This window comes from Mucor velutinosus (genome assembly GCF_035048745.1).
Source record: "Mucor velutinosus strain NIH1002 chromosome Unknown tig00001545, whole genome shotgun sequence".
Classification (NCBI taxonomy): domain Eukaryota; kingdom Fungi; phylum Mucoromycota; class Mucoromycetes; order Mucorales; family Mucoraceae; genus Mucor; species Mucor velutinosus.
The window spans coordinates 107,169-132,535 of record NW_027041925.1 but is presented as its reverse complement, the minus strand read 5'-3'; the positions used below and the strand labels follow the sequence as shown (position 1 = coordinate 132,535).

Below are 25,367 nucleotides of genomic sequence, written 5' to 3'. Positions count from 1 at the left end.
TTAACGTGTTTGGTATAGGCCTCAAAAACACCCATTGCCTCCATAAGAAAGGCATTATGGATGCTTCCAGCCAAAACGGTTAAATCTCCGCTAGTCGTTTTTTCGTCTCAAATCAGTAATTTTTCGTTAAATCTCGACTTGTTTGATCTATTTTGCACCATTCGACTATGTGAATTGCACTGATAGTTCCATACTTCCTTAAGCTTTCTAGGAGTACTTTTCAAGGCGCATCTGATGGTGCTAATTGATAGAAGTGTTTTGAAGAAGCTTATTGAGCAATCTTTGAAAATATGAAATGTCGTTTTTGGCCAAAATGTCGAGATTTTACATATCAAGGTTGCACAAAAATGATTTCAGAGGTTGCTTTGAATCGAGAGAAACACTTTGATTTGATATATGCCCTAGTAAAAGTCTTTATTTTCAAGGTGAAAAACGCGATTGTTTGATTTTCGATGAAAACCATGAGGGACACCTCATGCTTTTTGATCGATTTTTGTCCATGTTTTTTTTTGGTCCTAAAAAAGTTGAGCAAAGGCGTCAGTAAGTAAGTGCCAGATGGGAGCAACCATTTGGTGCTGTTCCGGCCGCCTAAAACAGCTTATAGCGCGAGAAATGACGCCTTAAATTCCTTTGAATTTCGCTCTAATAATTCGCTTATTTTCAGATAGTGAGAGGCATTACAAATGTACAGAAGCATTGTAGGAGAGCCAGATCCACACTCATAAAGCCGTTTACGAAGCGATACTATGTGATATCAACACACTGAATAATGAACTTTCAGTAAAAATCTGCTGATTATGCGATGAACCTTCCTTTGATCTGAACATACCTTCTGTTTTTTTTTTCTTACAAGCCCAACGCAAGCTATTTGTGAAATCTTTTGCACTATGAACCCATGGCATCATTGATGGATATCTGGAACCAGGCAAGAAGGACGCTTATCCTATTTGTTGACGATCATAGCAATTGTGTATCTCTGGACGTTCTACGCCGTTGTACGTCAGAAAATCGTAATTAATCTACTGTACCGCCAGATCACAAAACGATACGTGCTTCTATACAAATTAAATCCTCTCTTATTGTCAATGCTTCTGACAAAGAGCCAAATTTACCACTCGGAATCAAGGATTACTATCCGGCATATTACAAAAAAAAAAAAAAAGAAATGACTCAATTCACGCAGAAATGACAAACAGCTTTTTTCGACGAATAAGGTGGTGTTGGTATGATATCATGATTCGACTATAAGTTTCTGCTTTCTTGTGTCAATCACCCTCCAAGCATTTTTGATATCATTAAAGCCCTCAAATGTTGAAATACGACGTATCTATCAAAGAGTCATTTGAAGGCTCTTTGTTTTCTCAATGGTCAATGATAACTATGCCATTTACGGTGCAGTTTGTGATTGTAACACAAACTTATATTGCAGCGAATGATGATGGCTGTAGCGCCCGCCAAAAACCTTGATCCATTTAAACTCACTGCATTTGAATTGTAAATTACAGAAATTAGATGCTTGTTGAACAGCTGTCGAGTGGGTGGAATACTGTACGCTACAAGTTACAAGATTAATGAATCATGCCTTTGACCAATTGGATTAGTTGCTTGCGATTTGTTTGAGTACAGAGGTATTATTTCTGTGAGCTTGAAGAAGTCTAAAACTGTTGATAACGTCACATAAAATTACACTTAAAAGAAGGTGGGAAAACTTCTTTTTCTTTTCTTCCTTTTTTTCTTTCTGCCCCCCCCCCTTTTTCTTTCAGCTTACTACAAACAAATAAATATATGCAATTCAGATAAACAAAAAAAAAAAAAATATGAGTCAACCATCGAATCAACTTGATGAGCAGCAAGTGGCAGAGACAAGTAAGCAAACAAAATAGGGCAATACGGTATGTATATTGAAGCCAAAATCACTAGTACGAGACAGCAGAGCAAGCCAGCTTCAGTCATGTCGACAGCGCATAGCCTTGTTCAAGGGATTACAAGTAGACAATTACGAAGAAAGAGTGCTGGCATTAGAGAAAATCATCCAGGTTGTCAAATCATTTATCCGCAGCTCCAACTCAACATCGCCCTGCTTGAGTGATTCGCCAGAGCATATGCTGCAGCTATACGAACAAGACGGTGAAGAGTATAGCGAGCAGTTACTGTACTATTTGTTGACGATACTAAGGCTTTCTTACACCTGCCCTTATTCTGACGTGAGACAAACATTCCAAGATTTATTGAATAGTTTGAAAGTAAGTAGACATCGTAAGAGTGAGCGTGTCATGGGTCATTTATGCAGAACCACATAGGAAACAACAGGCATTGTCATACCAAAACCTAGATATAAATCACCTTCTCACTTTATTCCATTGTACGATATTTTCTCGCTTGAATCCAACACCTCATCATCATCCAATCATGTTATTTATCCTCGCTCTTCAAATTTATCGTTTTCACCATGGTCCATCAACTCATGTGAAAATGAACAGCAACCTATACATACACAACACAACAACAACAACAACAACAGCTCAAATATACCAAAAATCATGCAAGACTACACAGGTGGAAGACCCTCAGATGAATATGTGCGACAAATGATGATCAAAACGTTCACAGACGAGGGAAGATTGGCCAATCTGTTCCGTATTTTGTCTTTCTTTCCCACCTTCTACGAGCTGTTTCATGTCACTTTCACAAAGCTTTTAAAGGGATCTATGGGCCCTTTGAATCGAACATGGAAATCCTACATTGGCTTGATGGTGGCATCCGAACAGCAGTGCCAGTACTTGGTGTCTGTGATGAAGATTGAATTCCTGTACAATGGCGGTGATCCCAACTGGCTTATCGGACTGGATTATGTCCCTACAAAGCTACGCAATATATCTGCATTGATCTTGAAGCTGGCACGACAACCATGGCGATTGAATTCGGACGATATCAGTCATTTGCTAGCTGGTGGCGTCTTGGGCGATGCGTGGAGCCGAGGCGAATTGGTGCAAGTGACACTGATCATTGGCACTTTTTTAGGTTTGTCTAGCTTCATCATGGGGTGTGGCATTGTGCCTGAAATTGACATGACTGGTGGATTCATTGTTCCCAACCAACAGCAGGCTTGTAGTGGTATTGAAAATGAATTAGACTTGCCTACGATCCATTTTGACAATGATCGTCAACAACAGCAGCACCAGTTCCATACAGATCACGGTATAGGATTGGGCCTTACAACCGCCAACACTGACCTTGTCGACACTGAAAAGACAACCAAAGAGTTAATTCACAAACTGAAGACCAAAAAGAATTGCGCCATCAAGGAACAAATATTGGAGAGTTTTGAAAAGATGAAGCTTTCAGAAGAAGACGGAAATCAAGCTGAGACGCCCAAAATGACGGTGGATACCAATCTAAAGCCTGATGAAACGGAAGAAGATGATCCCACTACTACTGCCGACGTCAATGTTATTTTTGAAGATCTGCAGCGCTTTGTAGACCCCACTTTGAATGAGGAAATCCAGCTGAGCGCATTTGATTCAGACACGGAAGACTATTTCATGCTCGGCGACTATTGCTGGGAAGATCATGGCTGTGATTTAGCCAACCACTATTTACCTGGCATTGGCGATGATCTTGTTACTGAATTTCAGGAAGCTCAGACCATTACAGATTGGAGGTAAGCGTAGGATGTGTGTCGTTGGCATGCATACTCATATTACCATAGTATATTTCACCCTGTGGCCGAAGAAGTTGTAGACACATCGCCTCTGAGAAACGCTATTTGGTATTATACGCAAAAAATCATGGGTGTGACCAAGGAAGATTACACCTACTCTGATATCCCAACCTACTTGAATGATCGCACGACTCAATACATTCAAGATCTTTGTATGTCTCCCTGCAAAATTCAAAAGTCTGACTGGACCAACATTGGTATCGTTCTACGACCCGAAGAGAAGTGCCATGTCAATCTGCTGGTGGCCTCTGCCAGAAAACAAGCCGTGTTATGTCAAGGATTAAGCATCATTTCTGAGCTTTGAATCGAGATGAATGAAATAATAAAAAGCTCTTGATTGATACCTCGAGTCTATGCTGATTGAAGCACAATGGCATGTCTTATTTTAACAGCAAAAAAAAAAAAAGTACAGGAACCAATACTTGCGGGGATAAAGGCATAGTATAAATAGAAACTTTCAATTTAAATTAGTTCTTGTGTAATACATTCATATATTAACACAATGTAATCCAGAACATCTCCTCTTTTTTTTTTGTGTGTGTGTGTGCTGTATAAAAGGGTGTCGTTTGTACATTTCATTCTTTTGCTTTTTCTTTCTTGTTTTTTTACATCCTCTTTTCCACACTTACAACACAATGAAGCTGTCTTTACTTTTGGCTTGTTTTGTAGCAATCATTGCTATTTCTTTTGTTCAAGCTGACGACCTTCAAGATCAAATTGATGCTGCCTTGAAAAAATTCTGTGGCGGTATCGCCATCACTGGCCCCACCAAGGGTCAAACATTCACCAACCCCAAGAAGATCAAGGTGACAGTCAGTAAAGTATCTCCTTTTGCCTACATTTGTCTGTACTTGTTATTCACACCACATCCATAGCTAGAAAGCCCAACGCTCAAGCCAAGGTTATTAATGGTGTTGATGTATGTATTCCCGAACAAGACAAAGAAAGAAGAAATGACTCACATTTGACATTGCAATAGGCTTACTCTATCGACAGCAAAGGAAAGGCCACTTATCTCAGCACTGTTTGGAAGGGTAGCTACAGCTTAAACAAGAAGGCTACATTGACGTATGTACACTGAATACAGCCGCCAACTACATACTGTATATACTCACATCGTTATAGCGTTGACTTGACAAAGGCCACCAAGGCCAAGTTCCCTGGACAATTTGAATTCCGGTAATTAAAGCTTACTATATGTTGCCATGATGTAGAACAGGTTTTAACTAAAAATAACCGTGTAATATAGTGTTTGGGTTCACAACAAGGCTGGTCCCGATTGTACTTTGATGTCCAAGGTCTTCAAGGCCAAAAAGTCATCTCACTCCAATGCTGTTGAAGAATCCGAATACAAGAACTTGAGCGAAAACATTGACCGTGGTTGTTTCGGTGTTGAATTAACTGCTCCTGAGCTCGGTGGTGAAGTAACTGCTGATCAAACTTTCTCTGTTCAAATCAAACGTGATTCTGCTGCTCATACTGAATACTTGACCAAGTTGGAGCTCTACAATGTCAATTTGGATACTCGTGATTCTACCAAGGTCCATGACTCTTGGTCTGGTAACGAGACCATCACCAACATGTTGAACATCAAAGATACCATTCCCGCCTCCGCCAAGGCTGAAAACACTGCCTTCTATTACAAGTTGAGTGCTACTACTCAGCATGAGGAATCTTGCGAGTTCTACTCTCATCCTTTCTACCTCAATTAATAGAGCATTTATAAAAATTTAATAAACCTGCTGTACATCATTATTCAGAATCTATTTTAAGGATTAGAAATGCACACAATAGCTAGATTGGGTGGCAATCCACTAAATGCACCTCCATTGCCCTTTCTGGCCATATCTATGTGCCTACCTAAGCTGAGTGTCTTTACGCTGTCCAGCAGCAGAGCTTGGCAAGAGTGAACTAGCGAAGCACGCTCTGTTTACGTTTAAAGAGCACCGAGATCAAGTGCAAATAAGGATTACCGCATGATTATTGAAAAAAAAAAAAGTATACTTTATTTAATCCCAAATCAATTGCCCATGTTCATTGATGCCAGCAGTAGAAGAAGGGATCTTTGACGATCTTTGTTGTTGGCCATTCTTACCCCAAGGTGTATTCTTGCCTTTACCAGAAGAATAGAATTCTTGAATCTTGATCTTCTCCAGTTCCTTTTGATGTTTGCGAAGCCTCTCTGCTTGTAAAGCATCAGCAGCAGCCTTTTGTTGCTTCTTCTTTTGTTGGCGAGCTAAATTTTCACGCTGCTTCTTGTCTAAACCAGGGATATATCTGTCAACTTGATCTGCGTTGATGGCTGCGTTTCTGTCAATGGGGACTTTGGTAGATGCAGAGCTGGTGTGTGGGCGACGGCCTAACATTCAAGTGTTAATTGACTTTGCTCAATGCTCCCTATAAAACACACTTACTCTTGACTTGGCTCCATCCATCTTCAGCTGGCACAGCCTCCCATTCTTCCTCTTCTTCTTCAGGCTTGATGCGCATCACACGAGCATAGTTGGCAGTAGGATCCATATGCTCATCAATCTCCCTGACCTTTTCTTGATCCACTGGTTCCTCCTCTTTTTCCTCGTTGGCTAACAATGGCTTTGTTTCCTCAGCAACAATGACAGCCGCCTTCTTCTTTTCCTTTTTGCTAAGCTTTTTGCTCTCTTCTTCCTTGGTGACCACTGCTGGCACAATGTCACGCTGCTGCTCCTCCTTTTCGTTCTTGTTGGCGTTCTTCTTCTTGTTCGATTGTTGTTGCTGTGGTTGCTCGACACTTTTATTTTTACTGTCCTGCTGCACAACCTCACTAGATGCTGCCTTGACTTTCTTGTTGGACTTCTTCTTGCTGGACTTCTTGGGAGATTCTTTTGGTGCTTCCAACTGAGCCTTCTTCTTTTCATCAGCCTCTCTCTTCTCGGCCTGTTGCTTCATTCGCTTTCTACGCTCGTATTCAACATCATCCAGTAGAGGCTCCTGGTCAGGGCCACCAGTCAAATACACAACGACCACAGGGAATGCGGCAACCAACACCCATCCTAGAATTCGAAGATAATCGGTGAACTCCATTTTTCAGTATTCAATCAAAAGAGAATGAAAAAAAGAGAAAGAAAAGAAAACACGACATTTCACAACAAACGAATGATTTGTAGCTATCTTGAAGATCGCCTCTTCAATACCAATGACGTGTAACATTAAATTATGGATGAGATGTCCTTTTGAGAAGACCAGTGAGCGACTTCCACACAATCACATCTAACAGAGAATAACGGGAAATATGCGTATAGTGTATAAAGCACTTATAGGCACACGCAAAAAAAGAATCATCTATTATATTAAGGTAAGTGGTATACAAATTATCTCTGCTCTTTCTCCTCTTCAGATGCTGTCTGTGATGAAGGACGAGGTAGATAGAGGCCATGAGCATGAATGTAGTCAATGACAGGATTGGGCAGTAGATATTTGATCGACATGCCTCTTTTCACAAATAGTCTAATCTTTGTTGAACTGATATCGTTGTGGATCAACTGCTTGATCACAGTGACATTCATCTAATAGAGTGCAATATAAGTATATCATCCCCATACACACACTCACATTACTCTAACGCTTACCCTATGCTGATACAGTATGTCGTGCGATAGTAGAAATCCATACACATCTGTGCCAGTTCGCTCAATAATGACACAGCCGTAATGTCCCACAATATGATGCAACTATGATACATTAGATAACGCCCCTTTCGCATGCCATGCATTCATATAACTTACATCGTCAGGTGCCCAAACACCAGGATGGCCAAAAGAAGCAATCAAATCACCACCAGCTAATAGCATAATTCGAATCTTGCGTCTTTCACCTATTTGTATATATCATCAATGTGCCGCTCCCAATCACTCTTCGCGTCCTGCTTTACCTGATGATGTAACAATACCACCACCAACCGTGTTTAATTCGTGATCAAAGTGATCGAGCACAATAGCTGTTCTTTGATATGTTGTTTGACGTGGCTCCCACGAATCCACCATGAGCCAATCTGATGTTGTTTCCACAGCCAATTGACACATCTTTACACGATCCTCTGCTTTTGCTAGTCCCTCCTTCATGTAATAATCAGATACAGGCGAGTAGTATCCCGTCAGCAACTCAAATTCGTTTCTCTCCTTGAAGTGATCTTGCGCCATCTCTGATTACTGCTCATTAACGAGATTGCGCTTGAACAGCATGCCCATGCTTACTTACCAAACATTCTCAAATGAAGATAGGTGACAGGAGAAAACGACCCACACGCAACTAGCACCAGTGGAATTTTACTGTCGTCTGTGTATGCAAGTTAGATCTCTGTAATATCATAAGCTCTTCATAATCACCTTTCATGACAGTCGGTAAAAAATGGCGTGGAAATTCATAGGGTGCGTCGAAAGAAAGAGGAGATAATTCGTAGGGTGTAGACACTCTAGTGATGGAAGTAAGGTCATCGCTGGGGTCCATGGTTGTCAATGGTAAAAGTGGAGTGGGAGAGGAAAGAGGCAGTAAAGTAGAAACGAAAAATTTGTATGGAACCTCTTTTCTAATCTTTTGAAATCAGCTGAGAAATCAAATTTGTAATCTTCCCGCAACAAAAAAAAAAAAAAAAGTAACTATCAAGATCTTGAGTGTAAATGTAATCGCTTTACCATTAGGAGACACTCACTCTTAAAGTGGGCAATCAAGGTATTGCAGGGTAGATCCTGCTTGATACCATCATACATGCTATGAAATGATGCCATCATAGGCAAGATCAACAAGATGATGAAGCTTCAGCGAACCTCATCATTGGCTCTAGATGAAACATGATCATAGAGGATAATCAACCAAGGGATAAACATAGTTCCTTATGTACAATGTCGATAAAAAGTCATGTGAAATCAGGGTCCATGCACTGCGTGTCATGAGCATGATATCAAAAAGTATCCAGTAATGACAAAGGCCTTATCCTCCTGCCAGATGGAGTTGGAATTCAGTGGGATTGCTTGAAGCCTCAATGTTCTAGAGATCAAAACTCACGCCATTTGACACGCCCAGGTCTGCTTTCATTAAATTTGCAGACGTATAACATTTTGAAATGATTCAAGGCGACTTCTATAAGAGCTGCGGTCGATTATTCAACATTGATGTTATCTGGGCTTTACTCCAATAAATTACTCAAGTTGTTGCAACAACATTAGTTCAATTTTAATCGTACGAAATACCGATACGAAGGGATCATTCCTATTAAAAGATTGTAGATATGGTGTTTTAGTATACAAAGTTACCGAAAAGATCGAACAATATATAAAGGATATGCTGATTTAGATTGTTTCCATAAGACGTTTGTAAGAATAGCCATTTCGGGGCTGAATATCTCATGTATGAGCCTGTGATCATATACAGTACCGAAATTTCATTTTATATCAATGCCCTATCGCAAAATAACCATTCACAAGCAGACTTCAAGAGCGGATTTGATCCTCGTACAATGCTTTACGCTTGCATCCATGGAAATAGTTGATATACAGGCATGCAACATATTTTTATTGTCTTTTACTACGCAAAGAATACAAATCATAGCGAAATTTGGATGTACTAAGGCGGGGGTTTCTCGCGCTATAAGCCGTTTTAGACTGCCAGAATAGCACCAAATGGTTGCTCCCATCTAGCACTTACTTACTGACGCCTTTGCTCAACTTTTTTAGGACCAAAAAAAAACATGGACAAAAATCGATCAAAAAGCATGAGGTGTCCCTCATGGTTTTCATCGAAAATCAAACAATCGCGTTTTTCACCTTGAAAATAAAGACTTTTACTAGGGCATATATCAAATCAAAGTGTTTCTCTCGATTCAAAGCAACCTCTGAAATCACTTTTGTGCAACCTTGATATGTAAAATCTCGACATTTTGGCCAAAAACGACATTTCATATTTTCAAAGATTGCTCAATAAGCTTCTTCAAGACACTTCTATCAATTAGCACCATCAGATGCGCCTTGAAAAGTGCTCCTAGAAAGCTTAAGGAAGTGTGGAACGATCAGTGCAATTCTTATAGTCGAATAATGCCAAATAGATTGAACAAGTCGAAAATGTTTAGAATTTGACCAATCTTGGATTGAAAAAAAAAAAAAAACTGGGTTGGAATAGCTTTTTCTCGCTGCTGCTTGTTATTAGGAGCATACTTCATGCCTTTCTCACAACGACAATTGATGTTTTCGAAGCTGATACGAAGGGTGTCGCGAATGAAAGAAACACCATATCTCAGTCAAACTACTCTCTTTTGCCTCTGCTACTCAATTTCAATTAAATGTTGCTAATTGGACAACTAGATGCGAAATACATCATTGCTACCTTGCGACATTTAAAAGTGAGATTGATACTGCAAATGTGAATTTTGTTGGTATTCCACTCTATACAACCCTTCAAATTGAGGGTATTATATAAAATGGCTATTTTGCATGCCCAAAAGCCCAAAGATATACTATAATTTTGTGTCCAAGAAGCTCGATCTTGCAATAGCAATGTCATGTGCTTCGATGTATCTAATGCATTCGAAACGTACTACTCAAAATCAAGGGGATAGGCTCACTTCCTTTTTTGAGTTCAGAAGAGGAAGAAAACGATGGCACCATGTGAGATCATTGGATACCTTTTTTTTCTTTGTTGCTTGTTCAACTATGATAAGCATCATTAGACATTTGATACATTGCAAGAATACATGAGAGATGAAGCAGTCTACAAACAGCCGCTGTGAATGAATTACAAGCTTCAGTCTTGCTGAAAGTTCATTGCATACGGACCCACATGCTGTCAAGTTGCACAATGAACTGTTTGTTCGGTAGAGTTCCCGGTCCTGCCATCCAAGTAGACATGATGGCAAATGAAGACATGGCAAATACACCATCATTAGATAGTCAACGTGTATGCTAAATGAGCTCAGGTTCAAGCGAGATGTGTATGAAAGAAAGGGGGCCATTGAAGCTCTTACAGGGTGGACAGAACAGGGAAGAACAAAGAATCCGTTATACGTATATCTGATGCGGCAATCAACGGGCGGACAAGTAAAAATCAAAACAGCACACACACACACACAAAAAAAATGAATAGCAAATTGGAAACATCGCCCTCTCTTTTTCATTCAAGTTTTTATTTTCATACAAAACAACCCAACAAATTGTTAAAAATGGCACAAGGTAAGCTATCTCAAAAATTGGTGGCTTTACAACAAAGGAATGAAAGGGACACACACATAAGAATTGCGCAGATGGGAGTGAAATAAACGATCAACAGATAGCGTTGAATTACACATGGACATGTTCTCTCCTACATCATTCCCCAAAACGCTCTCACCAGGTTCATGCTAAAACGCGCGTATTAACTATTGCCCATTCTTTTGGATAGTTCCTCGCAATTTTCGTTTATTAGAAGAGCTCGAGAAGGGTGAAAAAGGACTTGGTGATGGTGCTTGTAGCTATGGCCTAGCTGACGATGATCTTCTTATGCACAACTGGCATGCTACTATTCTCGGTGCTCCCCATGTAATGCCGGATACTAGGATTTGCTTTATTTTCTGCTACAGATATTAACTTTTTAACTCTAGTCTGTACACGAGAATCGAATCTACAGCTTAACAGTTTTCTGTGGTGACCAATATCCCAATCAACCTCCTGTCCTTCAATTTGTATCCAGAATCAATTTACCTAGTGTTAACCCTCAAAACGGAAAGGCAAGTTGTGATGTATATATAAAGGGGAGATAGAGAAGGGGTTGAATAACCACGAATCTATAGGTTGAGCCCAGTCGTTTGCCCTGTCTCGCACACTGGAGAAGCAATTATACACTCGAAACTGTCTTGACTGAATTAAGAAGGTATGATGCACATGTTTGAAATACATTTTATCATCGACTCACCCGCTTTCATGTTGTCTATAGAGAGATGGCTACTGTTGGCCGCAAGTTGCCTCAACCCGCTGAAGGCTCCACTTACTAAATGATACAGGGAAACAAAAAGAGTATACACTATAAAACACAATAAAAACTCGAGTTAAAAAGAACGAGACCTTCACATACTAAAAAGTTTAGTTTCAAATGTTACATGCATCAATTTGCGATGGGTTGTCGATATCATCAAAGCGAGCCTGCGTTTCAGATCATGGACACCCGCTCTATGGATTGATGCACGCATTTCTTTCTTGTGCCAACAATGTGGTTTGTCACCCGGGGGCTTATTACAATCTACTGAAGAGAAGGCCCTCATCTGTTATCTCCATTCCAAACCAAATAGATTTATTCAAAACATGGCCTAAATAAATTGCTAGCAAATCTCTCTTCATTGATTGATTGAGCTAATTTGCATGCGGAAAAAAAACAGAAAGAAAGAAAGAAACCTTTTCAACTGCCTTGTAATGCGAAGAAAAAAGATCAACTTTATTTATAATATCTTTGAGATGATAGATCAACGAGAGCTAAAGGGAGTAAGACGGAAAAGAGAGCTGTGTAGAAATGTAGGATGATGAAGGGAACTATATAGAGAAAGGAAAGGAAATTTATACATGTGTATGTATGGAAGGTGTATGAACACAAGATTTTCGTTTAAGCGTAGCAGATGTTTGTTGTTGTTATTGTTGCTGCTATTATGGATATTTACAGTTATATATATGTGGCACAAGATAATGAAACAAGAAAGAGACAGGAAGCACCTCCTCTAGACCCTTTGAACTTTAGAGTCGACTTGTTGCTCGTAGGTAGTGGCGGCTTTTCTTCCTCCACGGTAGTTGATACGAACTTCATGCATCAATGGACTTGCTACCAATTCAGTATCAAAGACGGGCAGAGCTTGGCTAGATACAACCAATGCGATCAAGAACAGAGCAGTAATTTGGAAGAAACGGTTCATTTTATAAAGAGAAAGAGAGAAAGAAGAAGAGATTACTCTTTTTCAAACAAAATTCCAGATGGGGTCGAGTATTTATGTGATGGCTAATGTGTAACAAACGTCCGTTTAAGGGAGTGTCCCTTCTCAAGCATCACTGTTTTGCCCATGACGTGCAACCGCCTACCCCGCCCGGCGACGATGTGACTAATGGGATACGCCTCCATGGCACATTTGTCTCTCTTTTCCTCGTTTTGCATGAACGCATGATTCAGTCATTTGCCTTTGAAATTTGAAAACGTGACCATAACGTATAGAATGTCCTCTTTACAAGAGGTATACTAGCAATGTCTACAATGCCAACAACTGCACAAGATATAAGCGAGATGTTGCTCGGAAATAATGTTTCCGAAGATTAGTAAATACATGATTGAACTATGATGTTGAATTGAGATGAACTTTGAATTCTTGGAAGAGGATTACAAAAGTAACGTGGTAGTGTCGCTGTTGTCACCCTTTGTATCAGCGAATCAAACAGGCCCATTTGACAGTTTCCGCATGGTTGCAGAGAAGGAATTTCAATGCTGGCTTGAACGTTTCAACCATCTAGTGATTGATATCATCACTATCTATGGCATTTATTATCTTACAGCATCTCTCGCTGGCGAAATGGTATATCTCTATCGACTCCTCATGCAACTGGACTGTAATCTATGTCATGTAGTTGTGTGCGGATGTATGTGTTAATCCAAAAAAGGCACAATTGCACTCGCCATGATGAAATACAACCAGGGATTAAATTAGATGCAATGCTTGTTTTTTTTTCTAATAGAATGAAATGCGGCGCTTTTTACCTAATTTTTGGTCATTGAATGCATACAATATGTGGTTACATGTACTCGTTTGGCTTTTTCACCATGTAATACACGCACAAGCCTCTCTTTTATTGCCAAACCCGAATTCCACGGCTATTTCCAACCCTTTACTGTAGCACGATTCTCCTAAAGCATGGCTAGACTTACAGATGCGTCAAGTTTTCCAAGATACATGTATAATGTAGTCTTGATTGATTTCCATGATCCATATGTTAAATCATGCCTGAAAAATCAAATGGAGAAATACCATGCTCAGAAAGCTGCTTATTATACATGAATGCAACTGCAGCTGATAAATGAAATTGATTATGCCCTAGAAATACAATTTATTATATGATTACACAGTGAAAACTAATTTTAAAATATACAGCAATATAAAGTCTATTGTTGATCTTGTTTCATCTTTTGACGTTGATCATTCACGGATTGAGTGACATCTTGTAAGTTACTCTCAGCCTTTTGAATCATGCTACTGAGTTCTGCCATGTGTTTCTCCAATCTCTCTTTGGCTGATTGAGAGATTTGAATAGCATCGTCCCAAATAGCCTCTTGTTCCTTGGGGTCTTTGACGAGGGGAATCTCTACCTTTTCTCTCTTTTCATTCGACTTGTCAGGATCAATACGACCGAGCCAATCCCAGAGATCTTGTTCTTCTTGACGGTTGTATTGACGACGTTGTGTTCCTGGCAAAAATGAGATATCCACGGTAGTGGGCTCATTTTCATCAACAGCATGGTTGGGTAACGCATAGCTCAGTTCGTTCAGCTGCTGTTCGACAAAAGCCATCTTTCTAGCAATAAAGATGTTGATGCCCACCATCATGATGAGGCAGATCAAGGTCAAATGGGCTGCCCGAGGTGAGCTGACAATATCCATGACAGATGTGATACCATCGGCAATCACATTTGAAATGGAACCCAATACTTGATGCACTGCAGATTTAGGCTTTTCTTCCTTCTTTTCAATCTCTTCTGGCTTGGGTGTATGTGCTGATCTGGTCTTTTTTCCCTTTCTACGCTTGCTCTTACTGCCGCTCTTGTAATCTGCAAATTCAGAGGGATGTTCCTTGAAGTATTGTCGCATGGCTGCATCCAATTCCTTGTAGTAGGTTTGCTGTCCATCGATACTGGCCTTTTCAATGGTAGCTATATACAAAAAAAAAAAATCAATATGCGTTCTTTTGAATGCTAAAAGGCTATAACAACTTACATTTCAACCACGATGACTTTGTGAATTCTACTTGAACAGTGACCAACACTCTGACTTTTCCCTTGCCTGCCCATGTAAAGCAGGTACGTGTTTTACAACTGAAAGATCCACCAGAAGGCACATCTGGAGTTGAGGTGGTAGCTAGCACGGTGACATATTTCTGAGTGTCTTGATGAAGCACTTCTTGTGTAATGTAGCATTTGGTTTGCTTGGGTCCAATAGCACCACCCAAAGGCTTAATGTACGATAGCTCTCTCACAAATTCAACATTGCCCTCGCCCTTTTTCCATTCGCCCATTTCCAGCTCTATCATACCAGCAACATTTAGCCCTATTAATTCACACCCTTCTCCAACTCATTCATGTTTACCTGTACTCTTTTGATTTTCAATCAAAAACTTCTTCATGAATCCACTATCAAACAGCATATTGTAAATCTTCTCCAATGTGCCATTATACATTTGATCCATGACAATAGTGGGATAGTGTTCGTTGTTGGCACTACATTCACAGTCGGTTTTCTCATGCACTTGCTGAGGCTTTGCGTCTCCTTCCTTTGCGTTATTGGTTGCCGAAGAGGTACTGTTAACGGTAGGACCATTTGATTTGGCAGCTGAAGTTCCATTAGTGGTAGTTGTAGAAGCTTTCGAGGACTTTTCTTCGTCGTTTGATTGAAAATTAGGTCTGGGTGCTTCTGACATGGCACGACGACGAGCAGCAGCATCTACCTTGGTGGAGCTGTCCTTGTTATTGGGTGTAGAGGCCGCAGATACTTTTCGGGGTCGATTGCCGTCCTTTGCAGTATCTGTTTTATTAAGGAGTCAATGGGACATGTACACACACACACACACACACACACACACACACACACACACACATCCAATGGATAAGCTTACCTTGTGTGACAGTCGCATTGGTACCTGCCATATCAACATCCTCAGAATCATTGTCATCACTATAGGAATCTTCAGTGTCACTGTCATAGTAGGAATCACTCTCATCCTCTTCAGCAGAAGAAGAAGTGATGGAAGAGGGAGAAGAGGAAATGTCGTTTGCATCTTGCACATCGCCGTCCGTCTCCTTTGGAGGCACAAGATCTGGCCTTGCAATACGCCAAATGTCGACCATCAAGTCGTACGCTTGATCACGAGACAGGAACGAGGCAAAGAAATGCTTTGCACTATCTGTGGAAATCTGAATGGCGTTTGGAATGACATAGGCAGTTGACTTTTTCTCAATTGCAATAATATCATCAAACGCAATGACCAGCTATGAAAGAGATTGAGTATTCCTAGCAATCAAGCGCTCTCTAAAAAAAAAAACTTACATTGGTGACCCATCCAAAGATATTGGCATTAAAGCATAGATAGCTCTCTGAAATGTAAATACGGCCTTGGAGCAGGATCTCCTTTTGCAATGCACATCCAAAATCCTCAATCAAGTTATCTTCTTCAGGCACACTGCGAAACAGAGCATGAAAGTCTTGATTTCTCTTGACATTGGCAGTATAGATACCACTGGCACCAGCTACGCTTTGAGCAGTAGTGGATTGATTATCTGACGAGTTTCGCTCTTGAGGAGTATCTGCATCTTCGAAAGAATGTCGAGATCGAATCTTGCTTGCCAATGATTGAATGGTGGAGCTTTCCTTGATTTCATTGATCAGATTGGAAGTAACACTGGAAGCTCTTGAACGAGACTTTTTCTTTTGAACGGGTGAACCCAGGAGGTTGGCTGTACCTACAGGCGCTGTAGCCGAATCTTTGGGTGGCGGGGCTGGAGGAGGAGGACTGGCAGATGATGAAGCATTGGAAGAAACAGCAGAGTCGGTATCTGGCGTAACAGGTCGGCTCGTTGGTTTACTGGTGTTGTTGAAGAATCCATTTGCGTGGTCTTTGGATGGTTCAATGGGTGTAGGCTCAGAGATGCAAATGGGAGGAGGTAAGCCAGGCGAACCTTCAGAGTTTCTTCTAATGTTGGTAGGACGACTGATGGTAATGCCGAGCGCAGGAGGTCTCCCGCCTGAGATGGTGTTGGAATGAGGTCTGCCACGCTTTGTGCTGGTAGTATTCACAGTTGGCGATTCTGTCGACATGATGAAATAAATGTTTGATGAGGAAGAAAAGAAAGAGGAAAAAGGGAAGAGATGCTGAATGGATTACCTCATGTAAACGAGACATTTGAGCAACAATCGGAAAAGATCTCCGCATGAATAATTCAGCCAAACCCTCACTGTTGCCATGGTGATGCTTTCCCCAATCTATATTATGTGTCTTGGCTCTACTAAGGCGATTATCAACACATACACACACTGCAATACGTAAATCTAACCATTTATTCTGTCTCTATCTATACACATCTAATGAACAACAATAATAATGATCACATCAGAGAAAAAAAAAAAGAACAGTTGAGCATTGATTCATCATGACATAATGTCTGATCTTTGTCTTTTGTTCATTTGTCACTTGTGCGGATCAAAGTTTCAAATGGCAGAAAATCAATTCATCGACAGGATTATTTACCCAGCACCTCCAAAATCACTTTTTGCAAGATGTCAGCAGGAGCAGTCGTAAACAAAGTGGATGGATAGATGTGGCTCTGCCATGTTGGGTGGAACAGAATATGACAACAGCCAATATTCTGCACATAGAACCTACTGGAAAGCATTTGAGTGCCTTGTACATCTGGATATGGACTTGGTCCAGCCTCTGAAAAGATCTGGGAAAAGTGTGTCAGTTGAAGTGAAATGAAATCATGGTGGAGGCACAAAAAGTTGACTTACGGGGAAGCCTGATGCTGGATCCATGATGTCTGCCCACATGCCTATGGATTTGATCCTGTCTACAACTGCTTTCCCCCATGAAACAAACTGCATCACTGTGTCTGTTAGAAGATCAAGATCAGCATAAAGGCTGTCCTCAACTCACTAGTTCGAGCTTAACATCTCGCTCTTGGTTCACTTCTTTAGTCAGGCCAACCATGTCGTATTCGCATTGTTGTATAACAGGCACAACCAGTAATTCGTTGCGTTGTTTGACATTCAAGCAGGGGAAGATGCTTTCGAAATCTCTCTTGAAGCGGGATGATGGTTTGTATACAGCATACTCAAATGTCGAGTGTTTGAATTGGAATAGGGTGGGCTCTATCAAGCATGTTGACAGCTTCTTTCGCCCTTGTTCTTCTGGAGATGGCGGCGTGCTGCTCATTGTCAAGATAAAGGGAGAGCAATGACACCCTCAATCACAGTCTGACATAGAAGGATTCTCTGTAGTCACACGTACACCTTAATCGCACCTCAATCAGGGAAATTCGCGTACCAAAATCCACATCAATTTCAACTAAAGCTATCAAAAAATATTTTTTCCTTCTTCTTTTCATCAATACGCACCTACCTTTAGAACATGACCAGCCTCACTGTAGAGTTGCGTACCTTGCTAGATCAGATATGTAGAGACAGAAATGCCACATGCTCTTTAAGCACGGCCATGCATCTCAGAGATCAATTGGAGGCGAATAAATCACACATCATCAAGCTTCTGGATAACCCGCCCAAGAGCAAAGAACACCGTAGCGTGGTCCAGTCTGGTAAGTCGCTTGTAGTGCCTATAATGAGCGTGGTGTTGAAAGTGATGGCCTAGGCAAAACTACCGTCAATGGCAGAGAATACAGAGTCAATGATGATTTCGTCAAGGAGGCACTCTTCTTGTCAGACCAATTGGACATGGATGAATTTGAGGCATCTCGATATCTGTTAGAGGGCATCAGAAAGGCACCTGCTATGAACTCAACCAACCTGGATGCTGCTGTGTACCTGTATCACGAAGAAAGGGGCTACATTTTGACTATTTTGATTGTGTTGTTGGAGGCGACAAAAGACGACACTGTGGATACTCAACTGACAAGCGTATTTTACAACTTTATGGCTGATATCGTCGCAGACAGCACCACGAACTTTGTACAAAAGATATTGAATACAGAAAAGGAATTGACGGCCATGATCCATTCGCTGTCAAAAACGGGCATGCTGGCATCTACAGCAACTGCCATGGCGGCTAATGCCAATGCCAACAAACCACCACAACCTGCTACATCATCCTTATTCCAACAGCCTCAACAGCAGCAGCCACAGCAGGAGCAACCACCTCAACATGAACTCAAATTTGACAGACAGACCACATCTATGCGTATCGACAAGCTGACAGATGAACGTGTTTACCTGGTCGAAATCTTATATCACACCAGTTCGTTATTCTGGTTGAACGAAGCTGATTTATTAGCCATCATCAGCAAGGCACAGTCTGCCAATCTCTCGGATGCCACCTGTTCATATATCATTGTCGCTTTGCTCTCTGCTTTGTCCCTTCAACGCAAACAACCAGCCAAACAGAGCTTCACCACCAACAACGCTTACCTCAAAAACATACATCTACACATGACTACAAAACCATGGAAAGTGAACACACTCAAGGCCACAGTCGAAGTTCGCTGGGCACTCACCTTGTCAGAGATGAGTGCTACACAGCCTAGCATCGTCGAAAACACACTGTCTATGGGCAAGGCCAACCGAGTGGAATTTGTGGAATCAGCGCTAGCATTAGACGTATTTGGATTCTTGAACGATTATCTATTGTATTTCAAGCAAAATTTGACGGACGCTGCTGACAGAAAGAGCATCATTGGAACAGATGACATGGATGTGGATAGCTCTCAGGCTATGGCAGTGGATGGCTTGATTGTGGACCCCAACGACTATACCAAGTTCGTAGCTGACACGGCACTGGATTTCCAAAAGTTTGTCGTTGAAGAATTGCAACTATTGACAGAATCCTTCATCTTGAACATGTCTGATATCTTTAGCAACTTGAAAAAGATGACACCTAGCACGCAACAAGCAGATGCAGCCACTAACTCGGAAGAGGTCGCCTTTGCTCACAGCCTGCAGAAATTCTTGACATTAATGGCCAGCATCTTCAGAGACCGTCTCAATGCAGGTCTCCAGTTCTGGGATCATGCCAATGTACTGTCTACCTTCTTACCATGGGTTCTCGAATTCAAGACAGCGCAAGACCTTGCTGCTATATTTGACTTTTTGGGCAGCATCTCAATAGGCGAACAATGTGCTCCACTGGCCCACAATTTCCTCAAAATGGGTATTGCAGAAGGTGATATTATGGCAAGTCATTTGTTCTCGTGGGGAAAGCTGTTTAGTGCACTTCAATTCTATTCTAAACTGTACACGGAAAGAGCAGCCACGGAAGAGGAGCCCCCTACTATGCCACTGCAAGAAGAGATCACCTTGTGTAAGTTCTTGTATGTCTGTCAGCAAGTTGTGCAATACTCAGATCAGGCACGTCTGGATATCTGGTCTAATCCTGTGCTCAAGGCCCATGAATCCATTGTTGCCATGATCAGCTGCCCTACTTCTACTCGATTCCGTGCTGCCCTGTACAATCTCCTGTCTGCTTTTTGTTCCAACTGGGGTGGTGGTATCAACCATGTTGGAGAGACCATCAGCTTGCAAGTGTGGAATACATTGGAGTACTCTGATATGATCCTTCCCGAGAAAACCATGGCAGCCAAGGCCCCTACTGAAGCAGCAAATTACAATAAAGCAGCACCCTTAGCAACAGCACTTGCCAGCGATGGTGCTACAGCAGCTCAAAAACGACAAGCTCAAGACATCATCAGCAAAGCATCCGCAGCAGCGACAGCAGGTAGCAGTGGCAGCAAACCAGCCAGACCTACACCTACTTACTATTTGCCTGAACAACCTGCTGGTTTTGTGCGTGAATATTCGGATGAAAAGAATAGACGACTCTACACGGAAACCATGTCTGTACTGAATCTATTTTCTTCATTGATCCACACAGAAAGCAAAAGAGATCAACTCGTGTCTGGCTTTGTACCTACTGCCAACTCCATCCCCTTCTGTTTGGGCCATGACAACCATCGTTCTCCTGGAACAGCACCTTACATGTCGCTTGTCATTGATCACATCTTGCTCAACCTCAAGCACCAGCAGTACGTTTCCCCTGAAATCAAGTGGCAACTGACAGATGCGTGCTTGAAGGTTGTGGAGAACAGTATCTTGGCGTTCAATATCCAGCCCCTGTGTGATTACATTTACTATGCCAGCAAGGACGTCCCCCAATCCATTGCCAGCTATACCACTCTCTTGGAAGGCACTGTCAGTACCAATATGTCTGCTGGTAAGAGACCCTCTACTGATCTGCAACACGCTCTTTTGGCTTGCGTCTCTCATCCTGGTTTCGATATCCTCATTCGCATTCTATCGGGTGGTTCCTTGATCCAAGAAATGTTCAAGATTGTGGAAAAGGGCAAAGACGCCTTTGCATCCAACTGCAAGACAAAATATGGCAGCAAGAACATGCACTTGAAGAATGCCATGGCACGTTGTTTGCGCATCTTTTCCAAGGTGTTTAGTGTGCAAAACATGTTCGTCAATGTGCTCATACCTCAACTGAAACAAGACGCGCAAGACTTGCCCATGGGTCAGTTCAAATTGGGTCCATATACCTTCCCATCGCCTCCTGCCGAGTTGCGCTCGCTTGCTAGCCACATGCTGTACAACACTCAAGTCATTGTCCAAATCGCATTGATGGTGAATTGCGAAGACTATCAAGATATCTGCCGTTTAAGCATCTCGGTGCTGGAAAGCCTTGCTTCTGCCCCTGAAGACGACTCTGTCTACATCAAGTTCCCTCAACATATCAATGTGCCTATCGGTGGTTTGGGTTCTCGTTTAGCAGGCATCTTGCTCTCCAGTGACAGTGCTAATGAAATTGTCTTTGGATTTGGCGAGCGTCTCGAGATTGACACGGCAGAAATCACAACGTACGATGACTATGAATACGATTTCAACACCATTCCATTCTGGCTTGCTGAAAAGACCATGAGCAACGTGTATAGATATGAAAGTGATGAAACAGAGTGCTACAGTTACACTGCATCCGTGCGTATTGGTATCCTGGATATTCTGCTGAAGAGCATGGGTAAGGAAGTGCCTTCTCCTACCATTGCCGAGTTTTTGTTAGGCTACGATGTGCAAGACCCTACTATCAAGAGTATTCAACAGAGTTCCCTGGTCACTGATAAACGCGCTCGTTTAGCCTGTTTGCTGTCTATCTTATCTATGGTGAAAACTGGCATGGACACAGACAAGGACGATGATGGTGAAGACACTGAGCAATCCACGTTGATTCAGACACACCCTGTATTAGCAGAAAAGTGCTTTCAATTGATTTACAAGCTGTGTGCTCGTGAATCCACCTCTCGCATTACATTACAATACCTTCGTGGTGGAGACGATTTCATGCTGAAGCAGTTCCAAGCTATTTCATGTCGTCTGGAAAGCTGTGTGTCTGTGGTAGAGCCTAACTTCGCCGGTGAACTGATCTCTGCTGACCAAACGCGTGTCAAGACGGATTACTTGACCTTGGTGAGTGTCTTGAATCAACGTGCCTGGCTGTTGAAATTGATTGCATTGGATTTACACCAACTCGCTGGAACACCACTGAAATCTGAATCCACCCAATTACTCAACTTGATGTACGGCATTCCCTCTGATGAAGACAGTGCAAGCCTCACAGACAAACTCAAGTCCATGCAGCTGGCTTCTGCTGGTACAGAACATGGCTATGAACAGCCCTTGTGGAATCTAGTCGAAATCATCAATTCTCTGGATTTTACTTGGATCGACCAACTGGATGATGCTGCTGCTGCTGCTGCTCAAAAGGACGATACGTTTACTTACTTTGAAGGGTTTGACCCCAAGAAGCATCTTGTCAAGAAATTGGGTGAATACGAAGTTTACGACATTCGCAACGTTTATAAGACATTGCGCCAATACCAACTCACGGATCCCAGTGCCAAGTGCTTATCTGATGTGGACCGCACCAAGATGGAAATGGAGATGGGTGCTGTTTTGAAACAACTCATGGCAGAGAATCGTCATCGCGACATTTCTTATGGTCGTTTGCATTGTCTACGTGCATGGAAGCAGGTTGTGGAAATCACCATTTCTGATTGCTTTGAATCTTTCACCTTTGAAGCTCGTGAGCGCATCATTTACGACTTGCTGAACGTTTTGCTACCCAAGCTGGAAAGTGATACAGGTCTTCATGTCGATATTCTCAAGGGCTTGAGTCAAGTTGTGCTCAGCTTGTTGACGCGCCTGAGAGAAGACAAACGCCGTCAGGCCATTCTTCAAGTGACACCTCCCATGTTTACCAGTACGAGTGCCAAACTGCCTGTGGACAAGCTGCGTAACGTGTTTGTCATGATCATCAACTGTACTTGCAAGGAAAAGACCTCTCGAGGTGTTCGCAGTACCATGTACTCTGCTCTCGTCAATCTATTGCAATACATTGCACCCGATGATGGTGATGTTTCCAACTGCAACGATAGCTTGCAAGAGCTGTTCCGTACTCAAATGGTGCAACTGTTCAAGGACGATAGCGACAGGTCTCTCTTAAACATCATGTGCAAGGATGCTCGTGAAGGCTTCGATGATTACAAGACAACCGCCTATGCTGCTTTAGAAGCCATCTATGTTCTCTTGAACGAAGAGGGACGCTCAGAGATGCTCCAACTTTTGGTAAAAAGTGCATTTCTCAAGTACGCTATTGAAGCCATCGAAAGCTCCAATGAGACGTTGCTGTATATTGTTGAGGATCGTGATGGTAAGTTTTTCAAGGTTACTCATTTGACATGGTATTGACCAACATGTATACCTGTAGCCCCTTTGACTCCACTGAATATCCACGAGGCCAAGATCTCGTTCTTGATGCAAATTGCTTTGAACACGGAAGGCGCCTCTCTGCTGCTGAACAACGGTCTGCTTCAAACGCTCAACAACTGCACATTCATGGCTGTTCAACCTGATAACGACAACAACCCCAACGCCTTGAAGCGCTATAGACGCTTGTTGATTCCCATCTTGGAGCTAGTTAACGTGATGCTCAAAGACAAGATGAACGACTTTATGGCATACGACATGCTCAAGTTTGAAGAATGGGTCAAGAAGCAAAGCATTCTGCTGCACATCTTAAAGGATCAAAACAAGCAAACCACGCTCTCCGCCTTGTACATACTGCAATTGACCACATCCTTGGTCTTCCAATTGAGCTGTCAGCGCGATTATTTTGTGGGTTTAGAGGAAAGAGGACTGGACACGATAGATTCTGCCATGATGAACTTGATTACCAAGTATTGCCTGTCGAGAAACTGGGCCTCGGTTGTCGTGCCTACCAATGAGGAAGAAGAGAAATGGGCGACTGAGAAGGTGCCTGCTACTGTAAACAACTATGAAATGGGATCCATACTCGTTGCTAAAGCCGATAAATACATTGTGGACATCATCAACAATCTGTTGTCCTACGCCGAGGCATCGACATTTAGAATAGTCAAGAAGCAAGGTAAGCATTCGTATAAGCTCATATTAGCATGTCGATATTTAACTTGGTGACAACTGTAGAGGGCGAGTTATTCAAACCCATCTTTGCAAATACCCTCGATTCCATCAAGAATCGTGCACCCAATTCATTGCGTAAAGGTATGTGATTTATCCCGTCATCTCACTGTGCATCAACTAACTTGTTTGCTTGATAGCGTCATCTACCACACCTTCGTTGACAACGCTTGTCGCATGCATCTCGTTTACCGATAAAAAGCTCACCACAGTCATTGCAGAATTCGAGTCTCTCTGTTCTCAAAAGAACAATGTTGGCTCTTTAAAGTACGAGGAGATTCTTGAGCTGGCACAAACCGCAATTCACAAACGACTGGGTATCCAATACGACAGCTTGAATCCCACCCAAAAGACGCAACTACTCACTACAGAGATCACCAATCGTTGCAAACTCAAGGCCAAAGAAATGAACGATCTCTTGTTTACGATTGAAAATGCCGTCTACATTCTCTGGAGACATTTGGAATACTACCTGCGCACAGAGTCTATTACGCGCATCCAACACTTCAGTCCTTGTGATCGTAGCGATGATGCCAATGAGAATGTCATCTTGTTGCAACAAGCTCTGTTTCAAACATCCAAATCCGTCATCATCACTTTGAAAGCAGCCTGCCAAACTGTGTTGGAGCCTGTGTTGCAAAAGCTGGAAAAGATTCCGAACGCATATCAAAATGATACTAATCTCTCTCAAATGTACAAACGTATTAGAAAGTGTTATAACTAAATAATAGTGAATAAACTTGTTTGATCATATATCGAATAGCGCATTATTACATTTTAACATTGTCATTGGCTATGAATTGGACTTAACGAGGCCTAAAGGTATGGAAGGAGATCAGCGCCTGTTCATATTCTACTGTACCTTATATCATTGACTACCTGCGGTTTGATCTCGCTACGCTCAATGACGACGGGCTATTACCGAACACATTTCAGTTCAGATGTAATAAGGATTTGCTATCTCAAGTAGATTTAAGCATTCAATCGATAAATTTTTATAGCCCTTCCTCCTAACTGTGGATCTAATTCTACTACGATGCTCCATGTCTGTTTCAATAGGAACAATTCATATACAAGCTCATAGAATGTAAGCGCTGCCGCTTAAGATTGAAAAATATGCAAAACACAGCAAAGTATGAATACATGTGAGCAGTGATTACTCATGTTGAAAACTTTTTTAGACTGCCAGAGTAGTGCC

At 41.8% G+C, this 25,367-nt stretch overlaps 8 protein-coding genes across 8 annotated transcripts; 4 read left to right on the top strand and 4 right to left on the bottom strand.

Moving 5' to 3' along the window:
- Positions 1-1,817: 1,817 nt before the first annotated feature.
- ATC70_006198 (uncharacterized protein) lies at positions 1,818-4,025 on the top strand (the record flags this gene model as incomplete). The annotated part of the gene is made up of 4 exons (XM_064825477.1): positions 1,818-1,866; positions 1,921-2,243; positions 2,301-3,661; positions 3,710-4,025. 4 exons carry the CDS (start codon positions 1,818-1,820, stop codon positions 4,023-4,025), a joined length of 2,049 nt encoding a protein of 682 aa, XP_064676695.1.
- Positions 4,026-4,356: 331 nt separating this feature from the next.
- ATC70_006197 (uncharacterized protein) lies at positions 4,357-5,433 on the top strand (the record flags this gene model as incomplete). Its single annotated transcript, XM_064825476.1, has 5 exons — positions 4,357-4,537; positions 4,597-4,640; positions 4,701-4,789; positions 4,847-4,900; positions 4,971-5,433. The coding sequence occupies 5 exons, from the start codon at positions 4,357-4,359 to the stop codon at positions 5,431-5,433; spliced, it is 831 nt and encodes a 276-aa protein (XP_064676694.1).
- Positions 5,434-5,730: 297 nt separating this feature from the next.
- Positions 5,731-6,781, bottom strand: ATC70_006196 (uncharacterized protein; the record flags this gene model as incomplete). Its single annotated transcript, XM_064825475.1, has 2 exons — positions 5,731-6,080; positions 6,136-6,781. 2 exons carry the CDS (start codon positions 6,779-6,781, stop codon positions 5,731-5,733), a joined length of 996 nt encoding a protein of 331 aa, XP_064676693.1.
- Positions 6,782-7,068: 287 nt separating this feature from the next.
- ATC70_006195 (uncharacterized protein) lies at positions 7,069-8,203 on the bottom strand (the record flags this gene model as incomplete). The annotated part of the gene is made up of 6 exons (XM_064825474.1): positions 7,069-7,263; positions 7,327-7,428; positions 7,483-7,571; positions 7,629-7,898; positions 7,955-8,032; positions 8,083-8,203. 6 exons carry the CDS (start codon positions 8,201-8,203, stop codon positions 7,069-7,071), a joined length of 855 nt encoding a protein of 284 aa, XP_064676692.1.
- Positions 8,204-10,904: 2,701 nt separating this feature from the next.
- Positions 10,905-11,711, top strand: ATC70_006194 (uncharacterized protein; the record flags this gene model as incomplete). The annotated part of the gene is made up of 5 exons (XM_064825473.1): positions 10,905-10,914; positions 11,123-11,259; positions 11,322-11,447; positions 11,511-11,590; positions 11,654-11,711. The coding sequence occupies 5 exons, from the start codon at positions 10,905-10,907 to the stop codon at positions 11,709-11,711; spliced, it is 411 nt and encodes a 136-aa protein (XP_064676691.1).
- Positions 11,712-13,849: 2,138 nt separating this feature from the next.
- On the bottom strand, positions 13,850-16,771 carry ATC70_006193 (uncharacterized protein; the record flags this gene model as incomplete). Its single annotated transcript, XM_064825472.1, has 5 exons — positions 13,850-14,613; positions 14,678-14,983; positions 15,047-15,481; positions 15,573-15,945; positions 16,004-16,771. 5 exons carry the CDS (start codon positions 16,769-16,771, stop codon positions 13,850-13,852), a joined length of 2,646 nt encoding a protein of 881 aa, XP_064676690.1.
- A 422-nt stretch (positions 16,772-17,193) lies between these two features.
- ATC70_006192 (uncharacterized protein) lies at positions 17,194-17,885 on the bottom strand (the record flags this gene model as incomplete). Its single annotated transcript, XM_064825471.1, has 3 exons — positions 17,194-17,397; positions 17,462-17,548; positions 17,607-17,885. The coding sequence occupies 3 exons, from the start codon at positions 17,883-17,885 to the stop codon at positions 17,194-17,196; spliced, it is 570 nt and encodes a 189-aa protein (XP_064676689.1).
- Positions 17,886-18,080: 195 nt separating this feature from the next.
- On the top strand, positions 18,081-24,893 carry KIP2_3 (Kinesin-like protein kip2; the record flags this gene model as incomplete). Its single annotated transcript, XM_064825470.1, has 5 exons — positions 18,081-18,264; positions 18,318-23,381; positions 23,439-24,116; positions 24,176-24,253; positions 24,310-24,893. The coding sequence occupies 5 exons, from the start codon at positions 18,081-18,083 to the stop codon at positions 24,891-24,893; spliced, it is 6,588 nt and encodes a 2,195-aa protein (XP_064676688.1).
- Between the last annotated feature and the right edge of the window lie 474 nt (positions 24,894-25,367).